The sequence below is a fragment of the Quercus suber genome, unplaced genomic scaffold (genome assembly GCF_002906115.3).
Source record: "Quercus suber isolate HL8 unplaced genomic scaffold, Cork oak 2.0 scaffold_22, whole genome shotgun sequence".
NCBI classification, from domain to species: domain Eukaryota; kingdom Viridiplantae; phylum Streptophyta; class Magnoliopsida; order Fagales; family Fagaceae; genus Quercus; species Quercus suber.
The window spans coordinates 221,644-237,793 of record NW_027069487.1 but is presented as its reverse complement, the minus strand read 5'-3'; the positions used below and the strand labels follow the sequence as shown (position 1 = coordinate 237,793).

Genomic DNA, 16,150 nt, shown 5'->3' with positions numbered 1-16,150 from the left:
ACAATTCGTTGAGGAACACTTAGGGGTCTAAAATATGGAAAGCAAGGTATCAAGTTAGTTGACTAGGAAAACATTTTCTGTTGACAGATTTACCATAGTGAACCTTGAACAATCAAGTGCTACTGTTAATTTTTTTTCAGAGAAAAAAATATTGGGTTTTTGTCTATATTTTTAAAATTTCATGAAATTTTATTTACCTATCAAAAAAAATAATTTCATGAAATTTTATGTGGTTTCTTTTCACATTTTGTTGCTTTAAGTTCCGCACTGTCAACATAGTTTACCAACTTGGGACTTATTTTCTTGAATAGCTTAATCGCGCTTGTATGGTCAGTAACATAATAAGAGTATCTCCTTTTGTGTATAGAATGGAAACTTTGAAGAGGCATCTCCCTGTTTCTGGTCAAGAGGGATTACATGAACTCGGGAAAATTGCTATAAGGTTTGAGGAAAAGATTTATATTGCTGCTACAAGCCAGACAAATTATCTACGAAAATTATCTCTGAAAATGCTTGCAATGGAAACTAAGTCTCAGAATCCTATAGGCAATGCTTTGCCATCCAACTCTGCTGGCAATAGTAATAAGTCCCCAGATGCAGGTAAGAACATTAAAGAATTATGTGCATGGTTTTATTTACATTTTAATCCACCCTGCTTCTTTCTTTGGTGTTGTGTTTTTGACACTGAAATCATTGTTTCACGTATCTTCATGGCATATATACGCACATGGTGTACGCATACTTACATGCATATGTACATATACAGAAACATAGATATATTTATATATGTGTGTGTGCGATTTTTTTTTCCTTTTGGACATGGATGTGTAATTCCTGTTAAAATGTCTAAAGATGTTATTTTTGTGACATTTGAAACGTAATGTTGCCTTTGTTTTATTGGTGGGGTCTATGGGGATAGGTGGATGCTATATGCAGTAGAATTTGTATGTTTAGCATCTGTTGGACTGCTTTTACCATTAAAATAGGTTATGAAAAATAAATGAGTATACTTATCAAAAAAAGAATGAGAAAAAAAAAATGTGATATGAGTAGGCTCATGAGTTCTAGCCCAAATTCCATTTCCTTTCCTTGTAAGGGTAATGGAGTGATGTTGTGGGTTCAAATATAAGGAATTCAATTGAAATATATTTCCATTTTTCTCTTTTCCATTGTTGTTTTTTTTTGGGGGGTGGGGGGCTGGGCTGTACTGCTTTAACACCTTTGCCCATGGTATAGTATGTGCTTCTATGTTTTTTTCGTTCCACTTTTTTTTTTTTTTTTTTTAAAAAAAAAAAAAAAAAAGGTCCTAGAAACGTCTTGAAGCAGCTCGGCCTTATCCATATATGTCAGAAACATTTATTGCCCCTGCAAAAACCTTATCCAGTAGCAGATATGTCTCCAAGTAGGCCCCTACTTCCTTCAACTCCTATCAATCACAAGTCAAACCCCTACCATCTTATGTAAAGCTAATTGTAAATTGTATCTGAATTTGTTTTGAGTTTTGTAGTCTATAAATAACTACTTTGTATCATTGTAAAGGTAGAATATAGCCTCCTTCAGAAATTCTTATGATTTGTGTAAAGAGTTTGTTGAATCTAATAATATCAGTCAGTTTGTTGTATCTAGTTCTCTGTTTTATTCCATGCTTTCAAGAAATTTTCTATATTTCTTTAGCGTTATATTTTCTTAACCAGTTCCCATAATCTTCTCACACCCTCTATTACCTCCTAACACTCTCTACCTCCTAACCCACTATATATATATATATATATAAGGGAAACATTAGGCCTTCATATGCTGCCATACACGTGTGAATGTTGGAAAAGGTCCACATGCATGACTTTTTCCTTGTTACACCTCTCTCCCCATTATTCCCTTTGTTATATTTTCTTTTTCCCCCAAGAAATTTAGCCAAAGAACCTTAGTAAACTAGCTTGACTACAGTACCAAAAACAAAAACAAGCTTTGGTGAACGTTAATTGCAATGCAACATCACTCAACAATAAAATGACCTAGCTTGATGAAGACAATAGCATTAATGTAGCAACTTGATTGAAACAATACTCATGGGTAGTTACACTTTGGGTTCGTTTGGATACAACTTATTGTTACTGAAAGTTATTGAAAATTGATTATTGCTGAAAACACTGTAGCAAAATAATTTTTAAATAGATGAATAGTATCGTGGGTTCCATTTTTAATTTTTTTAATGTATGAACAGTACATGAACTGTGCGTAAACAGTGCACACACTGTTCATGCACAGTAATTTTTGTCCCCAAAAAGTCAAAAAATCTGGCAAAAAAAAAAAAAAAGAGGAAGAAAACGCAACAAGTAAAACGCAACGCAACTTTACTCTCTATCCAAACTGGCACTTTAGCTCCAACAGTGAAGGGAAGGGTAGTTAGGTAATTATGGTTGAAGACTCATTTTCTCTCCCTATTTTCTTTTTGAATTGGAGAGATTGTAATTTGGTAGGCTCGGGTGGCATATACTCGAAACCACCATTTTTCTCTTTAATTTCCACTCCCAACCAAACAAGAGAAAAGGAGTTTTCTCCCCACTTTTGTCTCCCTCTTGTTTTCACCTCAACCAAACAAATTGTAAGTCCCACTCCATCCCACTTTAAATATTCACCCCTCCCTCAAGCATTTCATCATCAGCTACTAATACCTCTCATCATTTCCAACTTAAGCTAGACTACAAAAATGTTTTTTTTTTTCCTATAAATTGCAGCACACATTTAAGCCTTCATCCGCCTCTTAACTGCCCCTTAAGTAAGCCTATTACCCATTTTATTGCTTTATTAGTCTAGGGTTTCATTTAATCAAATAAATGTCATGTTTTGCTTTGTGATTATCATGTTTTATATATGGTTTTCTACATGATTACTGGGATTAGTATATTATTTACATATAAAAACTAGTGTACTAATCACATGATTTTCTTTTATTTCTATGCTTCCATATATAACTATGTGCTTACATATGCAAATACATGCACTATCATGGATTCCTCTTTCGGTATTTTCTAGATCTACATTTTCTAAAGCCTATTTATGTGATTTTGAATATGTATATGATGATTTAGGCATGAGATTAATCTTGGCTCTCTAGATTAGGCATGTATTGTATTGATTCATTTGAAATATGTATTGGCGTGTTTACGTATTTAGTGGGATGCGATATTTGGTGCTTGGATGATTATGTATATTCTTTTATACCTTGATTGTGTATGTGTGAAGGTTTATACCTTGATTTACATGCTTGGTCATTGTGGCGCCAGTGCCTTTGGGCAGTTTGACTCCTTTTTACTGCGCATGGTTACCATGCTCTAAGAAATAAGTCTCAGCTGAGTGGACTAGAGGCGGAGGGTTTATAGGGTCTCCACTAGATTAGATTTAGGAAGCATATTTGTGCCCCTTATAAAGGGCTTGATCTATTTAGAGTCTGTGTTCAAAGTTAAGGTATAGAGATGGGAAGGTATTAAGCACCCAACTTTGCCCGACTTGTGGGTTGGCCTCTACTCATGGTGTTTTATATCATAATTCTATCAAAAGGTCCTCTATTAGGCTATCCTATCACACATTCGCGCAACCACATACACACTAGTTTTATCCCAAAATATATCTAATCATGCACTTTAACATCCATCTAGGCTTGGCATATCACATTGCAGCTTTCATCTTATCACCCAAACATGACGTCTTCATCTCATTTAAACATATATCCTAACATTCATTTGAGTATGGTATCTCATACTCCATCTCATGGTATAACACATATCATCATACTACATCATGCTTGCATATAAACTAGCATCATCATCACATGGGTAGCAAAACATGATTACAAGACAACAAACATCTCATATCATCCAAGGGCAGTAAGCATCATCAACCTTTCATGTTCATCACATGTTCACCACATTCTTCTCATACCATATATGCATGTTAATATTGTAATGCATCTACTTATCTTACTTACGTCATTGCATCATCACTAGTACACATATTCATCAAATGCATGATACTATTATTAACAATGTTCATGTGTTCAACTAAGCATTCAAATGCTACTAATGTAATTGAACTAACAAAGCTGTAAAACATGTTATCTTATTGACTTCTAACCTATATATGTAAAAACTATCTTAAACAGAAGCTAAGAGATGCATATAAACTAAACAAAACAAAAGAAATCAAAGAACAAATAATTCTTAAATATTTCTTTTTCACATCAATTGAATTAATAGCATCCAATCAAGTCAACATTTTTTACCTTTCTTAAACTAACTATTTTGGGTTGATGTTGTTTTAACATGAGAATGATTCTTGAAGAATAAATATTGCTTCAAATTACTTTTAAAGGAGAAATGTAACACAATTACACTCTAAGTCCTTTAAATTTCTCATATGCTATATTTGCTACGTAATATTCACGAGTTAGCTATTTATATATTACTTTGCAACATTGTAGATAATATCCACAGAAATATTTATAAGTATCCTCACATGTTGCATGTATATATTCTATGTAAATAATATCACATGTTATATATGTGTGTGTGTGTGTGTGTGTGTGTGTGTGTGTGTGTGTGTGTGTGTGTATTGAGCTTTTGAGTTTAAGAATTTTTGGTTTGAAACTTTATCCTACCTTATTAGCTAGGATGGCCCAAAATAACTAGATAATTAAAATGAATTAGACAATGGGTGAGCAACCACACCTAAAAACCCAATAGTTAATGGTAANAAAAAAAAAAAAAAAGAGGAAGAAAACGCAACAAGTAAAACGCAACGCAACTTTACTCTCTATCCAAACTGCACTTTAGCTCCAACAGTGAAGGGAAGGGTAGTTAGGTAAACAACCATTAACACACCCAAAAAAAAAAAAAAAAAAAAAAGAAAAAAAAAAAACTTAATTGATATGCTATATTTGCCCAAATTCATGGACTAACTTTCGACACCATGAAAAAGCAATTTGACCATAGAGTTGATTGACCAAATCCTTAAATTTAGCAAATTCCCAAAAGGTATTTCCTCATAGATTGACCAAAAAAAAAAGTTCAGCCAAAAAATTACCTAAATCATGATAAAATAGATTTCCCTAAATATCCAAATAAGAACAAAGTTTAAGGTAGCCATTATTCTATATATAGTGATACCGTATTCATGTAATAAGGAATTACATGAGAAAAGTCTTTTTTTTAATCTCAATCAAGTCTTGGATAAAACCATTTTAATAACCTAGGGGTTCAAAATCCCAAATTTGTCATTTTTGGCTAAGTTTGACCAACGTTGACTAAACCTAACTAGGATTAGTCAAAAATTTGACCAAACAATATGACCGTCCAATCTAGATATATATATATATATATATATATCATATTAAATAACCTAAAATTATCTTCAAAAAGATAATTCACGGGCCAAAATCAGAGTTGAAACGAATGAAATATCAAGAAAACATAAAAATCCTAATTAAAAATATTATTTCATTATTTTTCAGGTAAAAGAGCTATTTTTGGGCGTTTTTGGGAAATAGTCAGTACGAATCCAGCCACAACGAATGTGAACGGCTTAGACTACATTGAATTATGATCAATATCCCCTTCGGATTAGGAGGAATTAATTTTTCAAGAAAAGTGCCATGCAGATTCTTCACTACGTCACCTTACTTCCAAGTGCAATATCTCAACAACTGTAGCTCAAAATTACATGATGCTTGAACTTATGAAAACTAGACATTTAGAACTTCCCATAAATATCATGTTTGAAGAATTCCAATCTCTTGAAGAACTCCATAAAATAGCTCAAAATAGGGTCAAAAAAGAAGAAAAATCAGAAAACTGAAAATGGAAGAGTGGATAAGCATCTAGAAAAAGATGAGGTGGCAACATGATCCCTCATAAGGAGCCTCCTGCCCTAGTGGGTGCACCCCTCATGGGGATCCCACTACTCACATTTTTTTGTATAGATACCCCCTATTTCCTTGGGAAAATCATGAAGAAAAAAGCACAAAAATTCCCCTCCTTATCCAACCTGTCTAGTATTCTCGCTAGATTTATCCTCTCTATTCCATTTCTATACTAGTCTTGAAACCCAAAAATTCCAGCCCCCTTTTCTCTCATTTTTAACCCTCCAAAACCCATAGGTGAGCCTCCAAAGTTCTTCTCGGAGCTAGGGCAATGTAGCTACTACTCTAGCTCCATCTCCCTTTAATTTTTATGATGTAAATATTCTCTAAATCTACATATTAACATTTTTTTTATAAGTTTGAATTTGGTAAGGATATGTTGTAAAAGTCATGTTTTACACCATCTAATAAGTGATTGCCACATCAGCATTTGACTTAAATTTAATACATCCTAATACGTCTAATAGCATCTCAATAAAATCCCAATTTGGTTGGATTTATATATGAGTATTATAATTGATTGGGTGTGATTGTACTTATTCTTAAATATATAATAAGATGATGTGGCATGTTAGGATTGGAGGGGTAAAATATAAGTTTTACACCACATCTTTGCAAAATTTAATCTCTTTTCTTATACCCTTTTACTTTATATTCATTTAAATTGTTCTTTACATTTATGCTCTTTACTTCTTCTTTTTTTAAAGAATATATGCTCTTTACATTTAAGTCATTTAAATTCTTGCTTTTTATATTTATGTCATTTACTTTTATGTTCTTTAAATGTAAGTAATTTAAATTCTTGCTCTTCACATTATGTCATTTACTTTTATACTCTTTACATTATGTCATTTATTTTTCAAGCTTTTTACATTTATGTCAATTAATTTATGCACTTTAAATTTATTTTATTTAAATTATTGCTGTTTTTTTTCCTTTTTTATAGTTTTTTTTTTCTTTTTGAGAATCCAAATCCAGAGGCCTATTTTATTGAATGATGATAGGCCAAGAATGTATTGACCCCTTAGGTAAATTAACCAATTAATTAGTCAAGTGAATTAATTAGGTTCAATTGCATGCAATACGCGTGGTAACACAAACAAATCACCAAATAAGTAATTGCTACAGAAATTAAATTTGATATGAGTGATTTGTTTATATTCTTTAAATCTAAGTAATTTAAATTCTTGCTCTTTACATTATTTCATTTACTTTTATACTCTTTACATTATGTCATTTATTTTTCAAGCATTTTACATTTATGTCAATTAATTTATGCACTTTAAATTTATTTTATTTAAATTATTACTGTTTTTTTTCCCCTTTTTTATAGTTTTTTTTTTCTTTCTTTTTGAGAATCCAAATCCGGAGGCCTATTTTATTAAATGATGATAGGCCAAGAATGTATTGACCCCTTAAGTAAATTAACCAATTAATTAGTCAAGTGAATTAATTAGGTTCATTTGCATGCAATGCGTGTGGTAGTACAAACAAATTACCAAATAAGTAATTGCTACAGAAATTAAATTTGACATGGGTGATTTGTTTATGAATGGAGAAAACCACCGAGGAAAAACCCTACCGGGTGAATTTAAGGTCATTACTTCTGAGAATCAACTATTATTAAAACAAGTGATTACAAGTAAAAGGAATCCCAATACGTAATACGAACCTACAGGTGAACCCTTACCCTAATACCCAATTGGACTTGAAATGTAGTGACAATCTCTCCTTTCAATGCACGACTCCCAGTACGTGACTAACTAATCGATGCACAGATCCTAGTACGTGACTAATACACCAACTTACACACCAACTTAAGAAGGATGTTGGCTGCAAAGTTTTTCAGTTCATCCATACGATGAAGATCAAGAAACTCCTTGGTTACAAAACCTTATGGCGTTTAAATGCAGCAGCTTCTTCAAGAGAAAGATGAATTAGGGCAAATTGTCTCTGGTCATAATTTGAGTGAATAATCACTTTGCATCAAGTTGCGTCCGGTTGCATCAAGTGAGACGGCCCTTAAAATAATCTTTATATATGTCTAGGGTTGTGAGAAAACAAACCATACACAAATAACTTGGATATGCATGAAAAACAGATCTGAAAATTTGAATTTCGTAATTTGCGATAGATACAGCTGTCGAGCTATCTGTCGAGCCTCAACTATTAAATCTCGATAGATACATCTGTCGAGCTTTAATGAACAACACTTTTTCACTTGATTCTTGGACAGATTTGCATGGCTTCAATACTTGGACTTGAACTCTTGTTCATTAAAGTATTGAACACATCCTAGATCTGCCTAATTACAAGTAAAGTGCATTTTGTCAAAGGATTAGCCAATTCTATATGACATATGTTCATAACAAATTCCACATATGTCCTAACAAATGAAATTGAAAAAAAAAATTACACCGCATCACGTGAAACAAAGGGAGCTATATCTTTAGGAATAGATTCCGTTTTTATAGTTGTGTTTTCCTTTATACTTGACATGAGTATATGCCATGTGTGAATGTATTCACCTTCTTTTGCACATAGACATACTAAATCTAATGGATTTAAAGGAAAAATCAACCTCACACCTTGGTAAATCTTCACATCCTAAACTAATATGGTGAGTGGAGATTAGTCCTTGCGCACCACCATTTTGGTTCGACTATGATTTTAAAGATTTAGTTAAGGTAGGTCTTCTTAGACTAATCTCTAACACCAAAATCAATGTAGTGAGTGGAGGTCTATCCTTATGCACCACCATATTTGATTTTTCGTAGGTGTAAAGGTTTATTCAAGGGGGTTTGGTTAACCTCCAATACTTTTTTAACTAGAATCTTATTTTGTTTTAATAAAAACTGTCATATCATCAACTAATTAAATAAAAGGTGGAGATTAAAACCCACTACTACTTGTCATTATATATTTAAAATAGAATGACATATCTAGTTAAAAAAGTAGTGGGGGTAACCAAACTCTATTTAAGGAAGATTTCATTTACTTTATGTCTTTAAATTCATATATATATATATGTATTTACATTCCTTTATTGCTTTATGTCTTTGCATTAAGCCCTATTTATTTCCCTTGTTTCCTTCTCACCCTAAATCACCTAACAATGAGAAGTTTGATTCAAGAAAACCTCTTAAAATGTTAAAAAATACTCCAATAACCATCCCTTTTCAATAAGTCTTTAAAAGATGCAAACATTTTAAGCATTTTTAAAGCTTCAATAAATGACATTTTCAAAATAAATCTTAAGAAGTCAAAATAAAACTCTCTTTTTAAAAAATAAACAGAAACCATGGATTTTTACTTCCAAAAGGACCAAAACCATCTTTTCTTTTCTTTTTTCTAAAACATGGAAACAATTTTCTTAAAACAAATCCCTTTTCTTGAATAGTTTTGATTTTAATCTTGGATATGGTTTCTAAAGTGCATAAAAAATATTTTTTTAAAAAAATATAAAATTGCTATTTCTTTATGTTTTCCCCTCAAAAGCCTTTTTTTCATAAAATTTCAAGAGAGAATCCATTTTTCAAAATTCATTTTCCTAAAATTCCTTTTGTTTTAAAACGAGAATTTTTCCAAAAAGTCATGATGTTTTCCAAAGGACAATACTCATCTTTTCAAATGTATGTAAATGGTGTTTTCTATCTTTTGTTTTCAATCAATTTCTTTTTTGCACAATTTTTAAAGAGGTTGATATGTATCCCTGATTCATTTGAATTGAATTGATGGTATGTGATCAAGCTAACATATCCCCCTCATTCCTACACTAACTATTTTGGTTTATTGTGTTTGTGCATAGGAGTGAAACTTGGAGAATAAACTTGGCTTATTACTCTTGTGGGGCCAGAAAATCGGGTAGCCTCGGCCCACTTCAAACCAGGCCCAAATGGCCCACGCCGAGGACGACCCTGTCCTCAGTCGTCCGAAACCTCGGAAAAACACGAAGGCCGCCCCACCACAGGACTCCTCGAATATCCGAGGAGGAGAAGGGCCCGGTGCCACGCATCGGCGGCAGAAGCACGGCGAAGGAGCGAGCCCTGGGTGGACTGTCACCTCTGCATTGAATACGCTCACCTGACCCTCCTGGCCGCATTAATGGGGATGTAACCCCTTGACAGGGCAACATCGATCAGGGTGAACCACTTGAGCACGGATATGACCTTTGATGGGATAGACGGTCAAGGAGAAGGCCAATAGATAATCGACAGAAGGAAGAAGGAAGGGGGAGAGTGAGAGATATATAAGGAAGGGAAGCAAAGTGTAAAAGGGGGTTTTTTTGGGTGGGGGGAAGAAAAAACCTCCTCGGCCATGGGCCGAGGAGCATCCCCCAGTTGTAAACTAGTCTTAGTACCTTTCAATAAAAGAAAAGAGTTCATGCTTCGTGAACGCCGGCCAGCGCCTAAACCTTCGATCCACTCTCTACAAATTCATTGTTCTGGGTTCGTTGGGCCTTTAACCCATATCCTTTAGGCTTGGGCAACAAAAACTGACCCTACAATTGGCGCCGTCTGTGGGGAGGATTAGTGCACTGGCCGGCGCAACAGGCAATCATTCTAAGTAATCGTTCTACGAAAGATTGGTGGTGATGCAAAAAAAAAAAAAAAAAAAAAACCAAACAGACGTTGCAAAAAGATAAAAGTTCAAAGTAGAAGATCCAACAGAAATAAAAAAAGAAAAAAAACTGCACATTACTTTATTAAACAAAAAGTTACAATGTACAATCAGAGGCTCAGGCAGGCGTGTTTTAAAACTATTCCTACAAGCTAGTTCTACAATAAGACGCCCAGGTGGACCCGTCCTAAAACTAGCTAGAGGGAAGTGTCAACTCATGCTCTTATTGGCAACAAGAGAATGGAAGAACTTGACAATAAGATGGGGGAAGGTGGCTGAGGCTGGCTTGCTTCAAGGCCACCAACAACTCCTTTCTCGGTGCGGCGGAGCTTGAACAAAGCGAGGAGCAGATGCAGGGCCACCGGGACGCCCTCCCCCGTGATGTTCCCTTGATTCTCTCCAATCCTCATGAGCGTTGGCCGTTGGAGACGGCAACGCTCGGGCAACAGCCATGACACGAGTTCGCGCGTCTCCTCCGTCGGGGGTGCGCTCCGGGGAGAGACATTAGGTACTTCAGCGACATCCCTCCTAGCCACCACGTACGGCACTGTCAGTGTTACGCCTAGACTCTGCCGCGCCGGAAGCCCAGTGGGGGCTGCGGTCACAACGGCTTTCAGCACGGATGTCCTCACACCCGCCCAAAGCCGCCCCATATCTGCCAACTCCGGACACAATTCCGGCGGGGTTATTAAAGGGGCTTGGGGAGCTGAAAGGGCGTGTTTTCTGTTTGTGTTGGGAAGTTCATGGAGTATGGAGAAACCATCCCCCCGGAAAGCCTTATATAAAGGATGAAGGTTGGTGAGAATTAATCCACACAGAATTCGAGCTCTCTTGCGTCTCAAGGGCTAGGTGGGGCTTGATCCTTTCCTAACTTGGGATATTTTGTAGTTAGTCTCCCTGTAGGCCTGAGTCCGAGGACCATGCAATGCCTTGGTTCTGCCTAACGCTTTCATTTCTCTATAAGTATCTAGTTTCCCCATAGGTTTGAGTCCGAGGACCATGCAATACCTTGGTTCTGTCTAGTACCCAGGCATAGCTGAAAGGTTAGTTTCCCCATAGGCTTGAGTCCGAGGACCATGCAATGCCTTGGTTCTGCCTAACGCTTTCATTTCTCTGTAAGTATCTAGTTTCCTTATAGGTTTGAGTCCGAGGACCATGCAATACCTCGGTTCTGTTTAGTACCTAGATATAGCTGAGTGGTTAGTTTCCCCATAGGCCTGAGTCCGAGGACCATGCAGTGCCTTGGTTCTGTCTAACGCTTCCATTTCTCTGTAAGTATCTAGTTTCCCCATAGGTTTGAGTCTGAAAACCATGCAATACCTTGGTTCTATTTAGTACCCAGGTATAGCTGAGCGGTTAGTTTTCCTATAGGCCTGAGTCCGAGGACCATGCAGTGCCTTGGTTCGGTCTAACGCTTCTATTTCTCTGTAAGTATCTAGTTTTCCTATAGGTTTGAGTCCGAGGACCATGCAATATCTTGATTCTGTGTAGTACCCAGGTATAGCTAAGCGGTTAGTTTCCCCATAAGCCTGAGTCCAAGGACCATGCAGTGCCTTAGTTCTGTCTAACGCTTCCATTTCTCTGTAAGTATCTAGTTTCCCCATAGGTTTGAGTCCGAGGACCACGCAATATCTTGGTTCTGTCTAGTACCTAGGTATAGCTGAGCAGTTAGTTTCCCCATAGGCCTGAGTCTGAGGACCATGCAGTGCCTTGGTTTTGTCTAACGCTTCCATTTCTCTGTAAGTATCTAGTTTTCCCATAGGTTTGAGTCTGAGGACCATGCAATACCTTGGTTCTGTCTAGTACCCAGGTATAGCTGAGCGGTTAGTTTCCCCATAGGCCTAAGTCCGAGGACCATGCAGTGCCTTGGTTCTGTCTAACGCTTCCATTTCTCCGTAAGTATCTAGTTTCCCCATAGGTTTGAGTCTGAGGACCATGCAATACCTTGATTCTGTCTAATACACAGGTATAGCTGAGCGGTTAGTTTCCCCATAGGCCTGAGTTCGAGGACCATGCAGTGCCTTGGTTCTTTCTAACGCTTTCATTTCTCTGTAAGTATCTAGTTTCCCCATAGGTTTGAGTCTAAGGACCATGCAATACCTTGGTTCTGTCTAGTACCCAGGTATAGCTGAGCGGTTAGTTTCCCCATAGGCCTAAGTCCGAGGACCATGCAGTGCCTTGGTTCTGTCTAACGCTTCCATTTCTCCGTAAGTATCTAGTTTCCCCATAGGTTTGAGTCTGAGGACCATGCAATACCTTGATTCTGTCTAATACCCAGGTATAGCTGAGCGGTTAGTTTCCCCATAGGCCTGAGTTCGAGGACCATGCAGTGCCTTGGTTCTTTCTAACGCTTTCATTTCTCTGTAAGTATCTAGTTTCCCCAAAGGTTTGAGTCTAAGGACCATGCAATACCTTGGTTCTGTCTAGTACCCAGGTATAGCTGAGCGGTTAGTTTCCTTATAGGCCTGAGTCCGAGGACCATGCAATGCCTTGGTTCTGTCTAACGCTCCCATTTCTCTATAAGTATCTAGTTTCCTCATAGGTTTGAGTCCGAGGACCATGCAATACATTGGTTCTGTCTAGTACCCAGGTATAGCTAAGCGGTTAGTTTCCCCATAGGCTTGAGTCCGAGGACTATGTAGTGCCTTGGTTCTGTCTAACGCTTCTATTTCTCTGTAAGTATCTAGTTTCCCCATAGGTTTGAGTCTGAGGACCATGCAATACCTTGGTTCTGTCTAGTACCCAGGTATAGCTGAGCGGTTAGTTTCCCCATAGGCCTAACTCCGAAGACCATGCAGTGCCTTAGTTCTATCTAACGCTTCCATTTCTCTGTAAGTATCTAGTTTCCCCATAGGTTTGAGTCCGAAGACCATGCAATACCTTGGTTCTGTCTAGTACCCAAGTATAGCTGAGCGGTTAGTTTCCCCATAAGCCTGAGTCCGAGGACCATGCAGTGCCTTGGTTCTGTCTAACGCTTCCATTTCTTTGTAAGTATCTAGTTTCCCCATAGGTTTGAGTCCGAGGACCATGCAATACCTTGGATCTGTCTAGTACCCAGGTATAGCTAAACGGTTAGTTTCCCCATAGGCTTGAGTCCGAGGACTATGTAGTGTCTTGGTTCTGTCTAACGCTTCCATTTCTCTGTAAGTATCTAGTTTCCCCATAGGTTTGAGTCTGAAGTCCATGCAATACCTTGGTTCTGTCTAGTACCCAGGTATAGCTGAGCGGTTAGTTTCCCCATAAGCCTGAGTCCGAAGACCATGCAGTGCCTTAGTTCTATCTAACGCTTCCATTTCTCTATAAGTATCTAGTTTCCCCATAGGTTTGAGTCCGAGGACCATGCAATATCTTGGTTCTGTCTAGTACCTAGGTATAGCTGAGCGATTAGTTTCCCCATAGCCCTGAGTCCGAGGACCATGCAGTGCCTTGGTTCTGTCTAACGCTTCCATTTCTCTGTAAGTATCTAGTTTTCCCATAGGTTTGAGTCTGAGGACCATGCAATACCTTGGTTCTGTCTAGTACCCAGGTATAGCTGAGCGGTTAGTTTCCCCATAGGCCTAAGTCCGAGGACCATGCAGTGCCTTGGTTCTGTCTAACGCTTCCATTTCTCTGTAAGTATCTATTTTCCCCATAGGTTTGAGTCTGAGGACCATGCAATACCTTGATTCTGTCTAATACACAGGTATAGCTGAGCGGTTAGTTTCCCCAAAGGCCTGAGTTCGAGGACCATGCAGTGCCTTGGTTCTTTCTAACGCTTCCATTTCTCTGTAAGTATCTAGTTTCCCTATAGGTTTGAGTCTAAGGACCATGCAATACCTTGGTTCTGTCTAGTACCCAGGTATAGCTGAGCAGTTAGTTTCCTTATAGGCCTGAGTCCGAGGACCATGCAATGCCTTGGTTCTGTCTAACGCTCCCATTTCTCTATAAGTATCTAGTTTCCCCATAGGTTTGAGTCTGAGGACCATGCAATACCTTGGTTCTGTCTAGTACCCAGGTATAGCTGAGCGGTTAGTTTCCCCATAGGCCTGAGTTCGAGGACCATGCAGTGCCTTGGTTCTTTCTAACGCTTCCATTTCTCTGTAAGTATCTAGTTTCCCCATAAGTTTGAGTCTAAGGACCATGCAATACCTTGGTTCTGTCTAGTACCCAGGTATAGCTAAGCGGTTAGTTTTCCCATAGGCTTGAGTCCGAGGACTATGTAGTGCCTTGGTTCTGTCTAACGCTTCCATTTCTCTGTAAGTATCTAGTTCCCCATAGGTTTGAGTCTGAGGACCATGCAATAGCTTGGTTCTGTCTAGTACCCAGGTATAGCTGAGCGGTTAGTTTCCCCATAGGCCTGAGTCCGAAGACCATGCAGTGCCTTAGTTCTATCTAACGCTTCCATTTCTCTGTAAGTATCTAGTTTCCCCATAGGTTTGAGTCTGAAAACCATGCAATACCTTGGTTCTGTCTAGTACCCAAGTATAGCTGAGCGGTTAGTTTCCCCATAAGCCTAAGTCCGAGGACCATGCAATGCCTTGGTTCTGTCTAACGCTTCCATTTCTCTGTAAGTATCTAGTTTCCCGTAGGTTTGAGTCCAAGGACCATGCAATACCTCGGTTCTGTTTAGTACCTAGGTATAGCTGAGTGGTTAGTTTCCCCATAGGCCTGAGTCCGAGGCCCATGCAGTGCCTTGGTTCTGTCTAACGCTTCCATTTCTCTGTAAGTATCTAGTTTCCCCATAGGTTTGAGTCTGAAACCATGCAATACCTTGGTTCTGTTTAGTACCCAGGTATAGCTGAGCGGTTAGTTTTCCTATAGGCCTGAGTCCGAGGACCATGCAGTGCCTTGTTTCGGTCTAACGCTTCTATTTCTCTGTAAGTATCTAGTTTTCCTATAGGTTTGAGTCCGAGGACCATGCAATATCTTGATTCTGTCTAATACCCAGGTATAGCTAAGCGGTTAGTTTCCCCATAAGCCTGAGTCGAGGACCATGCAGTGCCTTAGTTCTGTCTAACGCTTCCATTTCTCTGTAAGTATCTAGTTTCCCATAGGTTTGAGTCCGAGGACCACGCAATATCTTGGTTCTGTCTAGTACCTAGGTATAGCTGAGCAGTTAGTTTCCCCATAGGCCTGAGTCCGAGGACCATGCAGTGCCTTGGTTCTGTCTAACGCTTCCATTTCTCTGTAAGTATCTAGTTTTCCCATAGGTTTGAGTCTGAGGACCATGCAATATCTTGGTTCTGTCTAGTACCCAGGTATAGCTGAGCGGTTAGTTTCCCATAGGCCTAAGTCCGAGGACCATGCAGTGCCTTGTTCTGTCTAACGCTTCCATTTCTCTGTAAGTATCTAGTTTCCCCATAGGTTTGAGTCTGAGGACCATGCAATATCTTGGATTCTGTCTAATACCCAGGTATACTGAGCGGCTTAGTTTCCCCATAGGCCTGAGTCCGAGGACCATGCAGTGCCTTGGTTCTTTCTAACGCTTTCATTTCTCTGTAGTATCTAGTTTCCCCATAGGTTTGAGTTTATAGCTGAGCGGTTAGTTTCCCCATAGGCCTGAGTTCGAGGACCATGCAGTGCCTTGGTTCTTTCTAACGCTTTCATTTCTCTGTAAGTATCTAGTTTCCCCATAGG

At 38.1% G+C, this 16,150-nt stretch overlaps 1 protein-coding gene across 1 annotated transcript in view; it reads left to right on the top strand.

Moving 5' to 3' along the window:
• LOC112016524 (mediator of RNA polymerase II transcription subunit 15a) overlaps positions 1-16,150 on the top strand; it is a 73,577-nt gene that overhangs the window by 25,927 nt on the left and 31,500 nt on the right. The window contains 1 exon segment of the mRNA XM_065764353.1: positions 368-600. Coding sequence (XP_065620425.1) covers positions 368-600 — 233 coding nt within the window.